We start from the raw sequence: 17,626 nt of genomic DNA on the forward strand, positions 1-17,626 counted from the left end.
AAGAAAAAAAGGTAAAAACAAAGTAAAACACACCTCACCAAAGAACTTCCAACAAACCATGCTATTTCCCCTTACACCTGGTTAGTCCTCTGTGGCTTGAAGGGTAGAAATGACTAAATGAGCCGGAGACATCCATCCTCAGAACCAGGGCTAAGAGATGAGAGGTGCCAGAGGAGGTACCACTCGAACTGGGCACCGACAGATGATCGACTTTTCCACAGGAGGGAAGGGGAATAGGGCTTCCCAGCAGAGGGCAAACGTGCAGAAGGAACAGCCAGGATGGAGGTGGGGACGACAGGGTGAGCCTGAGCCCAGTGGGCAGTAGCAGGGAGGAAAATGGAGGCTGGGCCTCCAAAGAAGAGCCTTGAATGTGCCTTTGAGGTGGCTGCTCTGTGCCCAGAGCCTGCAGGGCTGAGGTGGCCCTTGGCACTAACCTTGAACTGGGCTTCTGGCGGCCCGGTGATGATGACCATCCTTTCGCTGACGTCTGGGCCTTCTGCAGGGGCGATCTGTGGTTCACAGGAGAGGAAAACGCTGACGCTCGGCTGCATTCCCTAGCCCCTCTTTCAAGTCTAAGTGGACGGCAAGCACACCGACAGGAGAAATTGGGTCTTGCTTCTGCCGTTACCCCTGGCTCTGTCTGATGCCATGCTGCCTCCACCCTGGTCTTAGGAAGTCATGACTGTAATGCCCAGTATCAAATTTGGGTTTTTGGCCACCCAGGGAGAGTCAGACACAGGCCCGTAGTTACTGCCTGTCCCTGCCCCGAGCACCAACTGTGATGGGCCTCCTCTCACAGAGTCAAGTTTTAGGAAATAACCAGGGAGTCAAAAGCTCTAGGAAGAGGGACGTATAGGCTCTGCCAACCCACCTAGGGCCCAAAGGGAAGGAAGGGCAGGTCCACCAAGGTGTTAAATTGGAGTCGAGCTTGCAGCAAAGGTATCTCTGGTTCTAATTCTCAGCTCGCGGGGGTAGTCAGCTGCAAGTGACAATTGAGTTAGCGTATGTGTGGTCAGGACTGCTTCCTCCACGGCAAATGGGTCATAAGTAAAACAGCAGCAGAGCAGAAATGGGGGCACGTTGGTTCCAGTCTTGGTTCTGCAAATCCTGCAAATCCCTCCCCTTGCTGTGCCTCCATTCCCTCATCTGTGAAACATGGGGGCTGGGCCCGGCAAGCTCCAAATCTCTTTTTTTTTTTTTTTTTGAAACTGAGTCTCACTCTACCGCCCAGGCTGGAGTGCAGTGGCGTGATCTCAGCTCACTACAACCTCCACCTCCCAGGTTCAAGTGAGTCTCCTGCCTCAGCCTCCCAAGTAGCTGGGACTACAGGTATCCGCCACCACACCCAGCTAATTTTTGTATTTTTAGTGGAGATGGGGTTTCGCCATGTTGGCCAGGCTGGTCTCAAAGTCCTCCAAAGAAGAGCTCAAGTGACCTCAAGTGATCCGCCCACCTGGGCCTTCCAAAGGGCTGGGATTACAGGTGTGAGCCACTGCGCCCAGCCTCCTTCTCTTAGTTTCTGTGAGTTCAGGTTCTCTTGCCACACTACTCAAACCCTGGGCTGAACAGGCATTTTTGTTAGAGAGATCCTTGTTACATATTTGTTTCTGCATAGCCTGTTTTATTCCAAAAAACTTTAGCTAAAAATAAATACAAAATCAAAACTTATTAACACATTGTAGCAAAAGCCACACATTTCGTCATTCAAAGTAAAATGAGGCCAGGCGTACAGTTGCTCACACCTGTAATCCCCGCACTATGGGAGGCGGAGACGGACAGATCACCTGGGGTCAGGAGTTCGAGACCAGCCTGGCCAACATGGTGAAACCCCGTCTCTACTAAAAATACAAAAATTAGCCAGGTGTGGTGGCAAACACCTGTATTCCCAGCTACTTGAGAGGCTGAGGCAGGAGAATCACTTGAACCCAGGAGGTGGAGGTTGCAATGAGCCGAGATCAAACCACTGCACTCCAGCCTGGGTGACAGAGACTCCATCTTTAAAAAAAAAAAAAAAAAAAAAAAAGGAAAATGAGTGCACACCAGGCATTTAGGAACGTAAGGATGAGCCCAGACTGAGGTCAGAACACACATCTCCTAAGGTCCTCCACACCTGCCCCAGGTTGGCCGCAGATGCAGTTCTACGCTAAGATCAAATACGAAACAAGAAACATGGTCAATGACAGGGTCATCATGTTCTCAGGCAAAACCCAAGTAGCGGTTCAAGGGAGGCGCCATTCCTGAGACTAGGTCTCGAGAAAGATCTGTTGAGTGAAACGGGATTCACTCTCGGTGCTGCATTTGTGCGCAGATCACCTCTGGACCACTGTGTCACTTGGGCTCCTCCAGGAAGACCTCCAGCGCCAGAGGGTTCAATTTTGTTTCCTCTCAGTGTGTCCTATAAGCCAGATCCATCCATGGGCCTCAGGGTCCAGGGCGGCTGCTCCAGCTTTATTGTGAGTACACAGCCAAGACATGCTCAGACCCCTCCCACTCTGAAAGCAGGGACCCCTTCATGGGATCTGCAAAGAGTTCTCTGGCCTTGACTCCTTGGTGGCATGAAGATAAACGTGAGACTCGGGTGACCAACAGCTGAGCTTCTTGAGGGACTTCCTTTGCTGTGGGCAGCCATTTCTTGGCAGGGCCTCAGCCAAAACATACAGATCTGAGTGTGTCGAGGGGTCTGACACCCTCTGGTAGATCACATAGAGCCTGGCCATTGAGACTTGCGGCAGGATCCCTTGACTCTACTTTGAGATCTATACCTGGCATTAAACCTGGTCCTTACCTCAGAGTAAATAAGACAGAGTGGATCATGGCTGTGTGGTTCCCAGCTCCTACCACCACCCAAACCAAGAAGGGTGAATGGCTGATTCATGATTCACACTGACCAAATCAGTTCTGTCATCACCGTCCACTTCCTAGTGACTTGTGGCTGCTTTGCTCAGATTCTCCAGCCTAGACCAGAAGTTGGAGGGCTACTTATGCACTTCTGCTTGTGCTACTTGTGCACTTGTGCACTTCTGCAGTTTTGGAATGTCAGGCTATGGGCACGCTCCCTCTGAAGGGGCAGGAATGAGGACCCCATCTTATGACTGAAGTAAATGGGGCGCAGAGATAACTGCCAAGATCCCAGGGTAAGCAGGGCTGGAGCAAGGATCTGGAATTAGATGTCACTGGCTGAATTAATTTTGTGCAGCATTTGGAAGCCTGTTCTACAGGAAAGGCAGGTGATGTGAGCTCAGCTCTCACCTGCAACCAAAGCATCTCTTGGAGTGCATCACCCAGATCTTAGCTCTGTCCACCTCCTCTGGGCACTCTGCTCCCATGGATGAGTGTAAGGCTCTCTCCCCGCCCAGCAGCATCAAATGTGCCCCTCACTGTGGCCCCCAAAGACTGGCCCAGTAGAAACTAGGGTAGTGAGATCATCCATCTTGCTTTAGAGACAGATGTTTTCAGGGACCTGTTGAGACAAAGGGAATCTAGCAAAAAACAGATTTTAAAATTTTTATTTTCATGAGACAGTCTTGCTCTGTCACCAAGGCTGGAGTGCAATGGCATGATCTCAGCTCACTGGAACCTCCACCTCCCAGGTTCAAGTGATTCTCCTGCCTCAGTCTCCCGAGTAGCTGGGATTACAGGCACCCGCTATCACGCATGGCTAATTTTTGTATTTTTATAGAGATGGGGTTTCACCATATTGCCCAGGTTGGTCTCCAACTCCTGACCTCAGGTGATCCACCCGCCTCAGCCTCCCAAAGTGCTGGGATTACAGGCATAAGTCACCATGCCCGGCTGATTGATTTTAAAAATTTGGAAATTTCCTTTGCAAATACTTGGCCTCCCTGGTTTATGCTATGGAGAGAGGCAGGAGCTGGGGAAGTAGAAGGTTGCTGGAGAAGACTGTTAGCCCAGCATAAAAAACACTATCTGGACCTTCCTAAGCTGTAGAGCCCATTCTGTCCTCCTGATGCAACACCGCTGTCTTTGCCCATCACAGAGGCCAGGAGCACAGTGACGCATCACCACTCGACCTTGCTGGGACCTGGGACTGTGGGATGCAGCCCATGGGACTGATCTCCCTCTTATTTTCCTAGAGGCCCTGCTGGGAATTACTCTGGTATCGCAGTTAGGTTGCTATGGTGGAAAAACACACTGGACCAGAAACAGAGTAACCTGGGCAAATCTTGGCTCTCATATTCTTCAGCTTTGTGGCTTTGGACAAGTTAGTGAAAACTCCCTAGGCCCCAGTTCCTCATGGGCAATAGTAAATGAAGAGGTCCTGTGGTGGTGAGCCCCAGGAGGTACTGGATATCCCAGAAGTCAGCAGAATTTCTATCTCAGAGCCAGCCCTGCCACATGTGTGCCTTGCCCACGTCCCAGCACGATCTGAGCCTCACTTTTCTCTGCTGAACAAGAGGGGGATTTGATGAGATGGTCCCTCAAGTCCCTTTTAGTTGAAATGGTCCCTTCTCCTGCCGGCATCTCAGATTGCAGGACTGAAAGCTGGGTAAGGCCCAAGGGCTGCAGCCAGCTGGGGGCGTGTTCCACACTTTACTCCGCCTACCCTCAGGGGTCAGGCCAGCACCTGCCTATCTGCCTAGGCTGGCATCTCACCTGCAGCAGGCCTGCTGGGCACAGGGGCCCCCACACCTCAGGGCTCTCATCCTGTCTGTCCACTCTGCAGATGAGATAAATGAGGCCTGAGAGGGAAAATGATTCACCAAAATGAAATTCTCTGACGGTCTCAGTGCAACCCTTGTTCTGTACTACTCAGAATATTTTTTGTTTTTTCTCTAGCACACTTGCTGTGGGAGAAATTCCAGCTCTTCCTGAGGAGAAAGTGTAAGCATTCTTTCTCTCCAAGTCATGAGACTTCTCATTTGGAATTCTGGGTTGTCCCATGGTAGCAAATTATTTTGCATAACAACAAAAACTCTGTTTCCGAAAATGTTTCGTGAGGCTTGGGACGTGCTCAGCATTCTGCCCGTGAGTCAGAGCTGATAGCTGGTCTTGGAGCAGGACCAGGGGCAAATAATCCTCCCCTTTCAGCTTCTCTGATGATTCTCCACACTGTGCTCAAGGAGGCAGGATGTGGGCCTGGAGATGCAGCCACGTCTGCATCTGCAGCCTTTCCATAAGTCAAGGACCTTCCTTCCTGAGCTGCTCTGCTCGGGCTGGGCTGCTTATTCAGTTAGATCCTCAGCTTTTGTTTATGATTTTATCATTGCTTTTAAAGAGTTTTTATTCATATTATTTTCACATAGTTCAGAGCCTGTGAAGTGGAGACTCATTAAAGCACCGTACACTGATACCTGCTAAGTTATCACTTCACTGCAGTCCCTTCCATTAGTTTGGGAAAATCCTCATCCTTTCTTTATCTTCTTGAGGACAACAATGATAAAACAAAAAGGACTGGATTGGGTTGTTGGCTACTAACATTTTTTTCTAATTCAGTGGTTAGTTGAAGAGTAAAGGAATAAGAAAAGGAAAGATGAGAGCGGACAGGGATAGTCCTGGGGCAAATGTTCTAGATCCCTGTGGGATTCTGTCTCTGCATGGTGTCGCACCACCTGGGACTGAGAGGGCACAAGGGACGTGGGGTGAGGGGAGGTGGTAGAAAGGGCCACAAGGGCCATCGGGAGCAGCCTCACCTTGATGGAGGCTCCGGCGAATCTCGCCAGTTGTTTGATGTGTGCCCCCTTCTTCCCGATGATGGCGCCCACAGCCTGGGTTGGGATGAAGAGATTCACAACCTCCTGCTCTGGATACTGGGAGGGCAAAAAAGACAAGACAGAAGACATCATTCCAACTGGGCTCTGTCCTCCAGGCACTCCACAGGTGCCAAGCGCCTTACCATGAACCCCAGGGTGGGAAGGCCCCGCCACCCAAGGAAATGGCCAAAATGGTGCACGGGATCTTTCTGCGGCCTGCGGCTCTGCAGGTGTGAAGCCTGAGGAAGGGACCTGAGCACAGGCAGCACTCGTGACAGTCAAGGGCATTCTCCTCTGGAGCATCTCAATTTGTTGGATTCCAAAAGCTGTCTGTTCACAGGTTTTCTGTCTTATACAAATGTGATCTGTATCTCTCCTGTGTCTTCATCCAACAAATGAAAACAGCTATTAAACATACCCGGCCTGCAGGCGGCCCCAGGGCATTCTGATGAAGGGAATGGAAAGCTGCCCAACCCACCTGGTATCCAGAGAAGCATTTTCACAACTAAACCTGCCCTGACCTGGCTGCATGGTGACTGCCCAGGAAAATGGGGTGAACCATCCCTCCTGGGACCCTGTGACAAAAGGCAGAGGCTCTTGGGCAAGGCTGCCAGGGTTCCTTGCAAATGGGGTCTGTGCAAATGACGTTCACCTCCTTTGCTAGACTTTGTTCAAAGATCTTTGGAAACTCTGCTTTTCAGTGCCAACAGCACCTCCTCATCTGGCCTGCTTGCCCATCTGCAACAGCTCCTGCGACCTGTGAGGTGTGCGAGCATCCACGGGACTGTGCAACAGGAACGGCACAGGCCTCTGAAAAACCTCAAGGACACTCGGGTGCTGGGGAGTTTGGCGTGCTCATGCTTTGAGGTGTGTCACTCCCAGGACGACCCAGAACCACAGGAGACAGGACCTGCACTATGAACATTCACTGGTCATCAAGGGCCATGTGGGCCCAGCCCCAGGAGAAGGAAAAGTGGCAGATGCGGCTGAATTGAGGGGCACTTACGGAGTGATGATGCGGGAACGGGCCAAACTGGTGATGGGGGTACAGGCTGGAAAAGTATCCGGAGTGGGTCTGCAGCATGAGAGAAAGAGTCAGTGGGCGGGTGCCCTCAGGGACCATCAGTGAACTCAAGGAGGTAAGATTTCCCACATGCGACACAGGCTCTCTGTGGCATCAGCTGGCTCCACTGTCGTGTCTACACACCTGTCCCTCTGTGTCTCAGATCTCTGCTCCACCTTTCCCACTGAGACCACTGAATGCTTGGCAAGATGTCCCCTGGTTGCAGTGGCTCCTGGGCTAAATACTCATCATTTCTAAACTGAGTCATGTTTGAGGCTTCCTAGGAACATACCAGCGGTGTGAACGCACTCACACATACACACATACACCCACTGACACTTGCACCCACACACTCTTTGAACCTGCCCTCGGGTGGAGAGACGGGGCCAGGGCCTTCCACTTTCTGGGGAATGATGAGTCGTAGACGAAAAAGAACAGAGTGTGCTGGACAATACCCAAGAGCTATTCACAACAAGCAAATGTGTTCCTGGGGAGACAGATCAGTCAGCTCCATCAGAGAATTCTAGAAGGAATGGAAAGAATCCTGAGAAGGGAGAAATGTAAAAGGAGACTGAGCTTTGGGAATCTGAAATGGGAGGATCACTTGTGTCCAGGAATTTGAGACTAGCCTGGGTAACATAGAGAGACCCATCTCTATAAAAAACAAAAATAGGCCGGGCGCGGTGGCTCAAGCCTGTAATCCCAGCACTTTGGGAGGCCGAGACGGGCGGATCACGAGGTCGGGAGATCGAGACCATCCTGGCTAACACGGTGAAACCCCATCTCTACTAAAAAAATACAAAAAACTAGCCGGGCGAGGTGGCGGGAGCCTGTAGTCCCAGCTACTTGGGAGGCTGAGGCAGGAGAATGGCGTGAACCCGGGAGGCGGAGCTTGCAGTGAGCTGAGATCCGGCCACTGCACTCCAGCCTGGGCGACAGAGCGAGACTCCGTCTCAAAAAAATAAAATAAAATAAAATAAAATAAATAAAAAATAAAAAATTAGCTGTGTGTGGTAGGGCGCAGTCTGGTCATAGCTACTCAGGACACCAAGGTGGGAAGATCACTTGAGCCTGGAAATTTGAGGCTGCAGTGAGCTATGATTGCACCACTGCACTGGTGCTGTGCCTGGGTGACAGAGCAACGCCCTGTCTCCATAAGAAAAAAGAGGGAGACTGAGAGAGGAGAGAAAGAAAATGAATGTGGAGAGAGAGAAGCAGGGAACAGGAGGGCAGATATAGACAGAAAAAAAGTAGAGCTATTAAGAAAACAGAAATTTATAAACTAGCTGCTTTTATTTATTTATTTTTGAGATGGCATTTCACTCTTTTGCCCAGGTTGGAATGAAGTGGCATGATCTTGGCTCACTGCATCTTCCACCTCCCTGGTTCAAGTGATTCTCCTGCCTCAGCCTCCCGAGTAGCTGGGATCACAGGTGCCTGCCACCATGCCTGGTTAATTTTTTGCTTTTTTTTTTTTTTTTTGAGACAGAGCCTCGCTTTGTGGTCCAGGCTGGAGTGCAGTGGCCAGATCTCAGCTCACTGCAAGCTCTGCCTCCCGGGTTTACGCCATTCTCCTGCCTCAGCCTCCTGAGTAGCTGGGACTACAGGTGCCCGCCACCTCGCCCGGCTAGTTTTTTGTATTTTTTTTTTTTTTAGTAGAGATGGGGTTTCACTGTGTTAGCCAGGATGGTCTCGATCTCCTGACCTCGTGATCCACCCATTTCAGCCTCCCAAAGTGCTGGGATTACAGGCTTGAGCCACCGCGCCCGGCCCCAATTTTTTGTATTTTTAGTAGAGATGGGGTTTCACCATGTTGGCCAGGCTGGTCTCATACTCCTGACCTCAGGTGATCCACCCACCTCAGCCTCCCAAAATGACAGGATTATAAGCGTGAGCCACTGCACCCCGCCAAGTAGCTGCTTTTTACTGAATAAGTACTGTGTACTAGATACTAACATAGATATTTTGTGTCCATTCATAAACTCTTTTAATCCTCACAAGAGTCCTATGAGAGGAAACTGTCTGATTTTTTTTTTTTTTTGAGATAGCATTTCACTCTTGTAGACTAGGCTGGAGTGCAGTGGCGTGATCTCAGCTCACTTCATCCTTCACCTCCCAGGTTCAAGTGATTCTCCTGCCTCATCCTCCCAAGTAGCTGGGATTACAGGCATATGCCAATCTCAGATCATTTTGTATTTTTAGTAGAGACAGGGTTTCACCATGTTGGTCAGGCTGGTCTTGAACTCCTGACCTCAAGTGATCCACCTGCCTCGGCCTCCCAAAGTGCTAAGGTTACAGGTGTGAGCCACCGCGCCTGGTCTGACATACTCTTACAGGCAGAACGCTGACCTGAGTCAGCAGAATCGTTAGCTGTGCTTTACATAAGGCTGGGTCAACACTGACATCACTGCTCCAGGAAAGGAGGTGAACAGCTCTGGGCACCATGGAACCAATTCCCGCAGGCCCACCCTGCCAGATAGTCCCCCAGGAAGACGATTCCAACAGCGGTCAGACGTGGCTGAGGCTTGGAGTCTGGTGGCCCAGCTTTCATTTGAGGACCCCTGAGCAAATCTCACAGTGACGGGCATGCCCTCCATCCCCCGAATCTCCTGAAGGTTAGAACGTTGCCTTATGACCCAATAGGGACAAAATGAAACCGTTGCCCTTTTTGAGCTTGGAGCGAGAAGGCAGAGATGTGAACAACTTGAGGAGCTGTAGGTTACCAGCCACGCAGCCGGCGACAGAGCTCTACTTAACATGGCTGTGGTGCTAGCCTTGCTTTGACTTGCAAAGGGGCTGCAGCGGTCCCTCACGCCCACAAGAGGGCGCTAAGAGATCAGCAGTCTCCTGGCAGCCTCAAGTTTTGCAGGAAGGTGGGTGAAGCAGTTTCTCTTGGCTCTGCTTCTTTCTTAAGGACCCCCTGGAAAGAACATCAGCTCCAGAGCTTTCTCTGCAGGTCCGTGTCCTGGGCCATGAAGAGCTGGGGAAGAATTCATGCAACTCCTCTGCACAAAACTCTACTCTGGGAAAAGGGCACTTCAGCCCTCCTCCTGCCTGAAGAATCGTTCCTTCAGGTCTCATGGCAGAAATAGTAATTCCTTTGAACTATGACTTACCATTTCCTTACAAAACTCATGTGAGGCCGGGAATAGACAAGCCACAGTGTAGCTCCTATTTGGGGTTCAAATACTTCTCACATAAATACTATCAAATTTAGACTTCCTAGGAACTCAGGGTAAGAAAGAGATCTTTAAAATTAGCTGTCAAAGGATAAAAAGGACAAATTCTCTTTTATTCATGAGTCACAGCTGGAAAATTGTCACAGGGAAAAAATCTTGAACTCTGCAATTAGGAGCTTGTTTGCAGCGAAGGCTCTGCCGTTAGCCCCTGTGTATAGAAGTTCATTTTTGGAGTCAGAAGATCTGAGTCTCTGAACCACTACCTCTGCAAGTTGGATAAAATTATTTAACCTTTCTGAGCCTTATCCACAAACAGACTCAAATAATATCTAGTTCTTATAGTATTGTTGTGAGGGTTTGTTCATTCATTCATTTAAAAGGCATTTGAGGCCAGGCACGGTGGCTCACGCTTGTAATCCTAGCACTTCGGGAGGCTGAGGCGGGCGGACTATTTGAGGTCGGCAGTTCAAGACCAGCCTGGCCAACATGGCAAAACCCCATCTCTAGTAAAAATACAAAATTAGCCAGGCATGGTGGTGGGCACCTGTAATTCCAGCTATTCAGAAGGCTGAGGCGGGAGAATCGCTTGAACCCGGGAGACAAGAGGTTTCAGTGAGCCGAGATCATGCCACTGCACTCCAGCCTGGGTGACAGAGAGAGACTCCATCTCAAAAAAAAAAAAAAAAGTGTCTTATCAGAGCGTACTTTCTAATGCCCATTCCCTTCCCATACTTTTTTTTTTTTTTTTTTAAAGACTGACTAGCTCTGTTGCCCAGGCTGGAGTGCAATGGCATGATCTTGGCCCACTGCAAACTCTGCCTCCCGGGTTCAAGCGATTCTCCTGCCTCAGCCTCCTGAGTAGCTGGGATTACAGGTACCCACCACCATGGCCAGCTAATTTTTGTATTTTTAGTAGAGACAGGGTTTCACCATGTTGGCCAAGCTAGTCTCGAACTCCTGACCTCAGGCGATCCTCCCACCACGGCCTCCCAAAGTGCTGGGATTACAGGTGTGAGCCACTGCAGCTGGCTCATTTTTTTGCATTTTTAGTAGAGACAGGGTTTCACCATGTTGGTCAGGCTGATCTTGAACTCCTGACTTCAAATAATCCATCTGCCTCGGCCTCCCAAAGTGCTGGGATTACAGGAGTGAGTCACCATATCTGGCCCCATTCCCATACTTTCTATTAGGTGATGTCTATAGCCTCAAATGGAAGGGGGCTTTCAAATCTTGCTTATTTATAATGGTCAGAAAAAGTAACTTGGCAATGACTCAAATAACCATTTTAATGGGAAAGCAGGCTGTAGTCATCTGCCATCTGGTTCAAGGCCCCGAGGGATAGGGAGGTTGGTAGGGAACCCTGACCCTGATGTGGCCGCTAGACTCACTGTCCCAGTTCAAGAGTCTCACCTATTTTATGAGGGAGGAGCTACTTTATTTTTGAGTGTTTCAAAAGCATTTTGGGGAGGGGGAAAGGAGGTGTGGTGGTGAAGGCACTCCTGCCAGGTGCGTCCTCACCCCCTGGCCCCCCACCCACTAACTGAGAGGCAGAGGGAGGTGGGTAATTATTATCCACAGGCTTGTTTCAAACTCTCAACTTCAGGAACACTGGTGTCTGCCTTTTCTCTGAGTTTGACTCTTCTCGGGGGTAGGTACAGGAGTACATATCAAACACACTTGTGAAAATTAGAAAAGGGAATTATAAACAGCAGAGCCTCCTTTTCCTGGGAGAACTGCAGGGTTCAAGCTGCAATGTGTGACCATCTGATACACAATTTAGGTGATATTCTGAAGCATGAAGAAATCAGGGGATGGGAAGAGTGGAGGGTGGGAAAGGGGAGAGTGCAGAGGGCAAGGACCAGGCATAGGAATTATGTTTCATTGATCTTTTGTATTGTATTTTTCATTCCAATTTCACTTATTTCCACCCTGATCTTTATTACTTCTTTTCTTCTACTAATTTTGCTGTTGATATGATGTATTACATTGATTGATTTGCATATGTCGAACCATCCTTGCATCCCAGGGATAAATCCCACTTGGTCATGATGAATGGTCTTTCTAATGTACTGTTGAATTCAGTTTGCTAGCATTTTAAGGCATATATATGAATTACGTTCAAATATTTAAATAGTTTTAGTGTGATAACGGAGTGATACCAGACTGCAAAGCTGGCAGGTGCTCCCTCTGGGCACCAGGGACATGGGCCTTAGGAAGGGGCGACAACTTGGCCAGAGGGTTCAGTGTTGTGACATAGCTTTCTAAGATGCAGATGGTGCACTGCTCTATGCCAGCTTGTCAAAGTGTCTCCTTACGTGGAGCTGCCTGTCCTGCTCTGTGTGTTCTCACGGGACAACCTTAGAAGCTGGAGGGAGCTAGGAAATGGTGAGCCAGCAAGAGGTAGAGCCAAGATGTTAACACAGATCTCTGTGTCTGCCTCTGCAGCCCAAGATCTAAACCACTGCACTCACTGCTGAGCTCCCCTGGGACATTCTAAACTCACTGGTTCAGGTGGGGTCTGGGGAGCATGCTAAGAAAAAACTCCCCTTAGGATTGTAATTATGCTGTTGAGTGCATTTAAATACATAAATGGACAATTAAAATCCATTAGACATATATAAAGAATCAGCAGCATGAAGCAGAGGAGCCCAGCTGCACAAGACAAGCGAATGACCCCAGTGAGTGAATGGAGGGAGAAGGGAGAGCTTTTTACAAAATTGTGATTTGATCTCCTAGTGAGATTCAAGAGGACAGTGCCTCAATGATTTGTATATAGACTGCTATGAGAAATGAACAATCAGAGAACCAGAGTGACCCTGGATATGAAAAACATGGTTAAGTAAAAACTCAGTAGAGGACGTGTAAATAGTAGGGAAGACACTGCTGAAAAGCCCATCAGTGCACGGGACTGTTAAACCACACAAAACCAAGACAAAGAGTGGGAAGTGGACAGACACAAAGAGTAGAGTGAGGTTTGCTATAACTCTCCTCCTCTGGAGTGGGAACTCCATAAGGAGAAAATAAAGTGGATGGCAGAGAAGCAACACTAAAATTAATTACGGAAGGCAAACATTCTCCTGAGCCAAAGAAAAACACAGATCTTTAGATCAAAGCACTCAGATTCAGATTCCTGAATTCCAGGCAAATTATTACAAAAGGCAAAAAAACTTATAGACACCAGGGGGAAAAAAAAAGGACAGGCGTGGTGTTGTGCACCTGTAGTCCCAGCTACTCAAGAAGCTGAGGCAGGAGCATCGCTTCAGCCCAGGAGTTCAAGACTGCAGTGAGCTGGGATCACACCACTGCACTCCAGCCTACTAGATGACAGACAGAGCAGGACCCTGTTTCTTAAAAAAAAAAAAAAAAAAAAAGAAGAAGAAGAAAAAAGATATCTATGAAAGAAACAGTGCTAGAAGTAACATTTTTAGAGTTCTAAAGTAACTATGGGCTGGGCGTGGTGGCTCACGCCTGTAATCCCTGCACTTTGGGAGGCCAAGGCAGGCAGATCACTTGAGGTCAGGAGTTCAAGATCAGCCTGGCTAAAATGGCAAAATCCCATCTCTGCCAAAAATAGAAGAATTAGCCAGGTGTGGGGGCACATGCCTGTAGTCCCAGCTACTTGGAAGGCTGAGGCATGAGAATCGCTTGAACCTGGGAGGTGGAGGTTGCAGCGAGCCAAGATTGCACCACCGCACTTTAGCCTGGGTGACAGAGAGAGACTCTGTCTCTAGAAAGATGATAGATACAGATTAGATAGATAGATAGACAGATAGACAGACAGACAGATAGAGGAACTACGACCCAAGAATTTCTACCCAGAATTCATTCACATGTGAAGGAAAACGAAGGGCATTTTCAGATACAGAAAAAGTTTAGGAATCATACTCGTGCTATTTCTGTTAAAACTTGTTTGAGAAAATACTCCAGACATTTAACAACAAAAAATTCAAATAAATAACTCAAAAAATTGATAGGGTGTGGAACACAAGAAGCTGTCTGCAGTGAGCAATGAAACCAGTAAAAGTTTAGTTAATTCTAAATAACTGGACTATACGGTTGTGTATTTATTAAGAAAGCAAGCTTAGGCCGGGCGTAGTGGCTCACGCCTGTAATCCCAGCATTTTGGGAGGCTGAGGCAGGTGGATCACCTGAGGTCAAAGTTCGAGGCCAGCCTAGGCAACACGGTGAAACTCCGTCTCTACTAAAAATACAAAAATGAGCCTAGCGTGGTGGTGGGCACCTGTAATCCCAGCTGGGAGGCTGTGGCAGGAGAATTGCTTAAACTCGGAGGCAGAGGTTACAGTGAGCTGAGATCATGCCACTGCACTCTAGCCTGGGCGACACAGCAAGATTCCATCTCAATAACTAACTAACTAAATATATATATATGTGTGTGTGTGTGTGTGTGTGTGTGTGTGTGTGTGTGTGTGTGTGTGTATATTTTTTTTTTTTTTTAAAGAAATTAAGAGAGAGAAGTAACCACAAGTTTGGATATTTAAAAGGCAACAGTCTGTTTTGTATCACTTTATATCAATACACATAAAAAGAAAAATTAAGTGGAAAAAATTTATATTTTCATAGGAAAATATAAATGAACAAAATCAAGTTAAAAACTTAAAAAATAAAGCCAGATCTGTATCTCAGTATAAGTCAAGATAAATTCCCCATGAATTGCAGACATACACAATCCTCCAAAGCCAACAACTAAAAACTAGTGTAAGAAAACATGGGCCAGGTGTGGTGGCAAGTGCTTGTAGTCCCAGCTATTGAGGAGGCTGAGGCGGGAGGATTGCTTGAGCCCAGGAATTCGAGGCTGTAGCGTGCTATAATTGTGCATGTGAACAGTTACTGTACTCCAGCCTGGGCAACACAGCACAATCTCTTACACAAAGAAAAAGAAAATACGGGAGAGTATTTTATTTTTGCAGTCTTGGATGGGAGAAGGCTTTTTTCCTTAGCATGACGTCAAAGGTCAGAAACTGAAAAGGAAAATATCAATCATTTTACTACCTTAATTTTTAAGTTTTCTGCATGAATTCTGGTGGAGAGAAATCTGTGAATATTTAAAATACATATACGCTTTGAAATAATAATTCCAGTCTTAGAGAATTTACTTTCAGATATACATACTCACACACTTGTGCAAAGATTTATGTAGAGGCACACCTCACTGTATTGTGTTTGGCTTTATTGCACCTTGCAGATAATCGTGTTTTTTACAAACTGGAAGGCTGGTGGCAACCCTATGTCACACAAGTCTATTGGTATCATTTCTCCAACGGTACATGCTCACTTTGTGTTTCTGTGTCTGCATTTTTAAGCAATATTTTTAAATTAAGGCATGGATATTGTTGTCTTCTCAGACATAATGCTATTGCACACTTAACAGACCACAGTATAGTGTAAACACAACTTTTATATGAACTGGGAAACAAACAAAAAAAAAGTGTAACTTGTGTTATCATGTTATTCACTTTACTATGGAGGCCTGGAAATGAATCCACAGTATCTTCAAGATATGCCTGTAAAGATACTGATTTTGACATTGTCTGTAATACTAATAACTTGGAATCAACCCAAATGTGTAAAACTAGTGTGCTGGTTACAAAAATGATGATAAACTCATTTAATGGAATATTATGCAGCCATTAAATAAAACTAGGTCTAGCTATGGAAAGATGCCCATAATATGTAAAAACAAAAGTTGTAATTCCCTGTGTACAGCATAATTTCATTTGTATTTTTTAATAATATGTTTGTATATATGCCGAGAAAACTTTTTTATAACTACTACACTTCTAGGGAGAGGGTATTGGGTGAAATTTGGCTGAAAGGCTAAAGGGAAATGTTTACATTTAACTTCAAACAGAAGTTCATTAGAGATATATATATATATATATATATATATATATATATAGTGAACTACATATATAGTTAAGTGGGAATTCTGTGTATGACAAAGTTGGCATTTTAAGTTGAACTATGAACTACTGTTCACTATAAATGAACATATATATAATATATACATATAATTATTTATGACATAAGACACCACAAAGAAAGCAAAGAGAATATTTGTTGAAAATATTTACAACATGACAAGCGGTTAGCAGCCTTAATATGTAATTAGCTATGATGAATCATTAAGAAAAAGATGAAATAAAAAGATGATGATAATAGCAGCTATGATTTACATAGCAGTTACTGTATGTAGGTTTTAACTGACTTAATTACCCTCATAACCATCCCCTAATGTAGGTACTATTATTTCTCCCAGATCTGAAGAGCTTAAGTCACTTGCTCAAAGTTAAAAACAGCAAGTGACAGTGTAGAAATTCAAATGCACACAGTCTGCTCTAGAACCTAAGTTATATTACTTCTCAATAGACTGAGGGGCCAAAAATACAGAAAGCAACTTATCAGAGAGAACAAAAATGGCCAATACAAAATTTTTCAGTCATATAATAATAACTTTAAAAACCGCATATTTTAAAATATCAGACTGTGAGGAATAATTGGGAGTGCTGGTGTGGAAGAAAAAGTCCTGCTCTGTTACACACACTCTTGATGGGAATGAAAAGTAATATACCTTTTTTGTATCAAAATTGTGTACTATGTATCAGCATAGAAAATGAACACATTCTTTGATTCTATTTCCAGGAAATTATTCTGAGGAAATAATTGGATAAATGAATCAAGATGTATACACACAAGGATTTCCATTCCAGAGTGAAAATTTGGGGGAAAAACTATAAATCACGTATAAATATACACACACACATGCACATACCTACACAGAAACACTGCTTATGTCTAGGTTAAGAAAAAACTTGCACTTTCTGCATTTCTGTATTATTTGCTGCTTTCTTTTTTTTTTTTTTTTAGGATCAGAGAAATGTGTTTTTTTTTTTTTTTTTGAAAATTCAAAAGTACATACTCCCTGCTTCTTAAATACTATCCACATATTACTTTTATAACCAGAAAAACAGTAAAAAAAAAAAAAAAAAAAAAAAAAAAAAAGGTGGTAAAGTTTTCATATACACACATATGTATTAAAAATTCCAGAGTTTGGAGACCAACCTAGGTGTGGATGAGCCAGTTATAAGGAGGGACACAGACTCCCTGACCTTTGGATGGTAAAAGCAAAAGTATTAGAGCTTTGTGATATATAAAAGCAACCAAGAAATATCTTGGTTCCTTGAAATCTGAATGCCTATGTGACAGGAAAACAACACTGTCAGTATTTAAAGTGTCTCCACCACCCTATGCTGCTGTTCTCAGGAGTCCTGGGCCCACCAGGGAAGCCTACAAGCCTGTGGTGTGGACTTCCCAGGTATTGCTCCAGGAATAGCCTAGGTCCTGCACAGTTGGGCAGTGAGGGCGTCTCCATGCTGTTGGACCTGCACTTCTGCAGTTGCATGAAGGAGATGTCTGTAGAAGCCATCATGTCTCAGACAGTCAGGGCAACTGGATTAGAATCTACTCTAATATTGACCCATGGGATCAAGATCCGAATTACCTGGTTGTTTTTGTTTTGTTTTTAGTTTAACAATTTTTAATTTAAAACCTATTTTATGAATAACAGGAACCACATATTTTAGCAAAATGGTTATTCTACTATTTTAGTAAAAATCTGAGATGCAAAGGAAGCTTTCCAACTGGCAAAACCTATT

At 46.0% G+C, this 17,626-nt stretch overlaps 1 protein-coding gene across 5 annotated transcripts in view; it reads right to left on the minus strand.

Moving 5' to 3' along the window:
- Positions 1-17,626, minus strand: part of IGF2BP2 (insulin like growth factor 2 mRNA binding protein 2) — a 191,348-nt gene that overhangs the window by 8,476 nt on the left and 165,246 nt on the right. For all 5 annotated transcript variants that reach the window (XR_007723455.1, XM_050780252.1, XM_050780249.1 and 2 more), the window contains 3 exons: positions 6,718-6,786; positions 5,652-5,768; positions 435-509 (listed from right to left, as the gene is read on the minus strand). Coding sequence is in view for 4 of the 5 variants with exons in the window: in XM_050780252.1 (XP_050636209.1) it covers positions 435-509; positions 5,652-5,768; positions 6,718-6,786 (261 nt within the window). In the remaining variant the exon portion in view is untranslated. The remainder of the gene's footprint in view (positions 1-434; positions 510-5,651; positions 5,769-6,717; positions 6,787-17,626) is intronic.

The sequence above is a fragment of the Macaca thibetana genome, chromosome 2 (assembly GCF_024542745.1).
Source record: "Macaca thibetana thibetana isolate TM-01 chromosome 2, ASM2454274v1, whole genome shotgun sequence".
NCBI classification, from domain to species: domain Eukaryota; kingdom Metazoa; phylum Chordata; class Mammalia; order Primates; family Cercopithecidae; genus Macaca; species Macaca thibetana.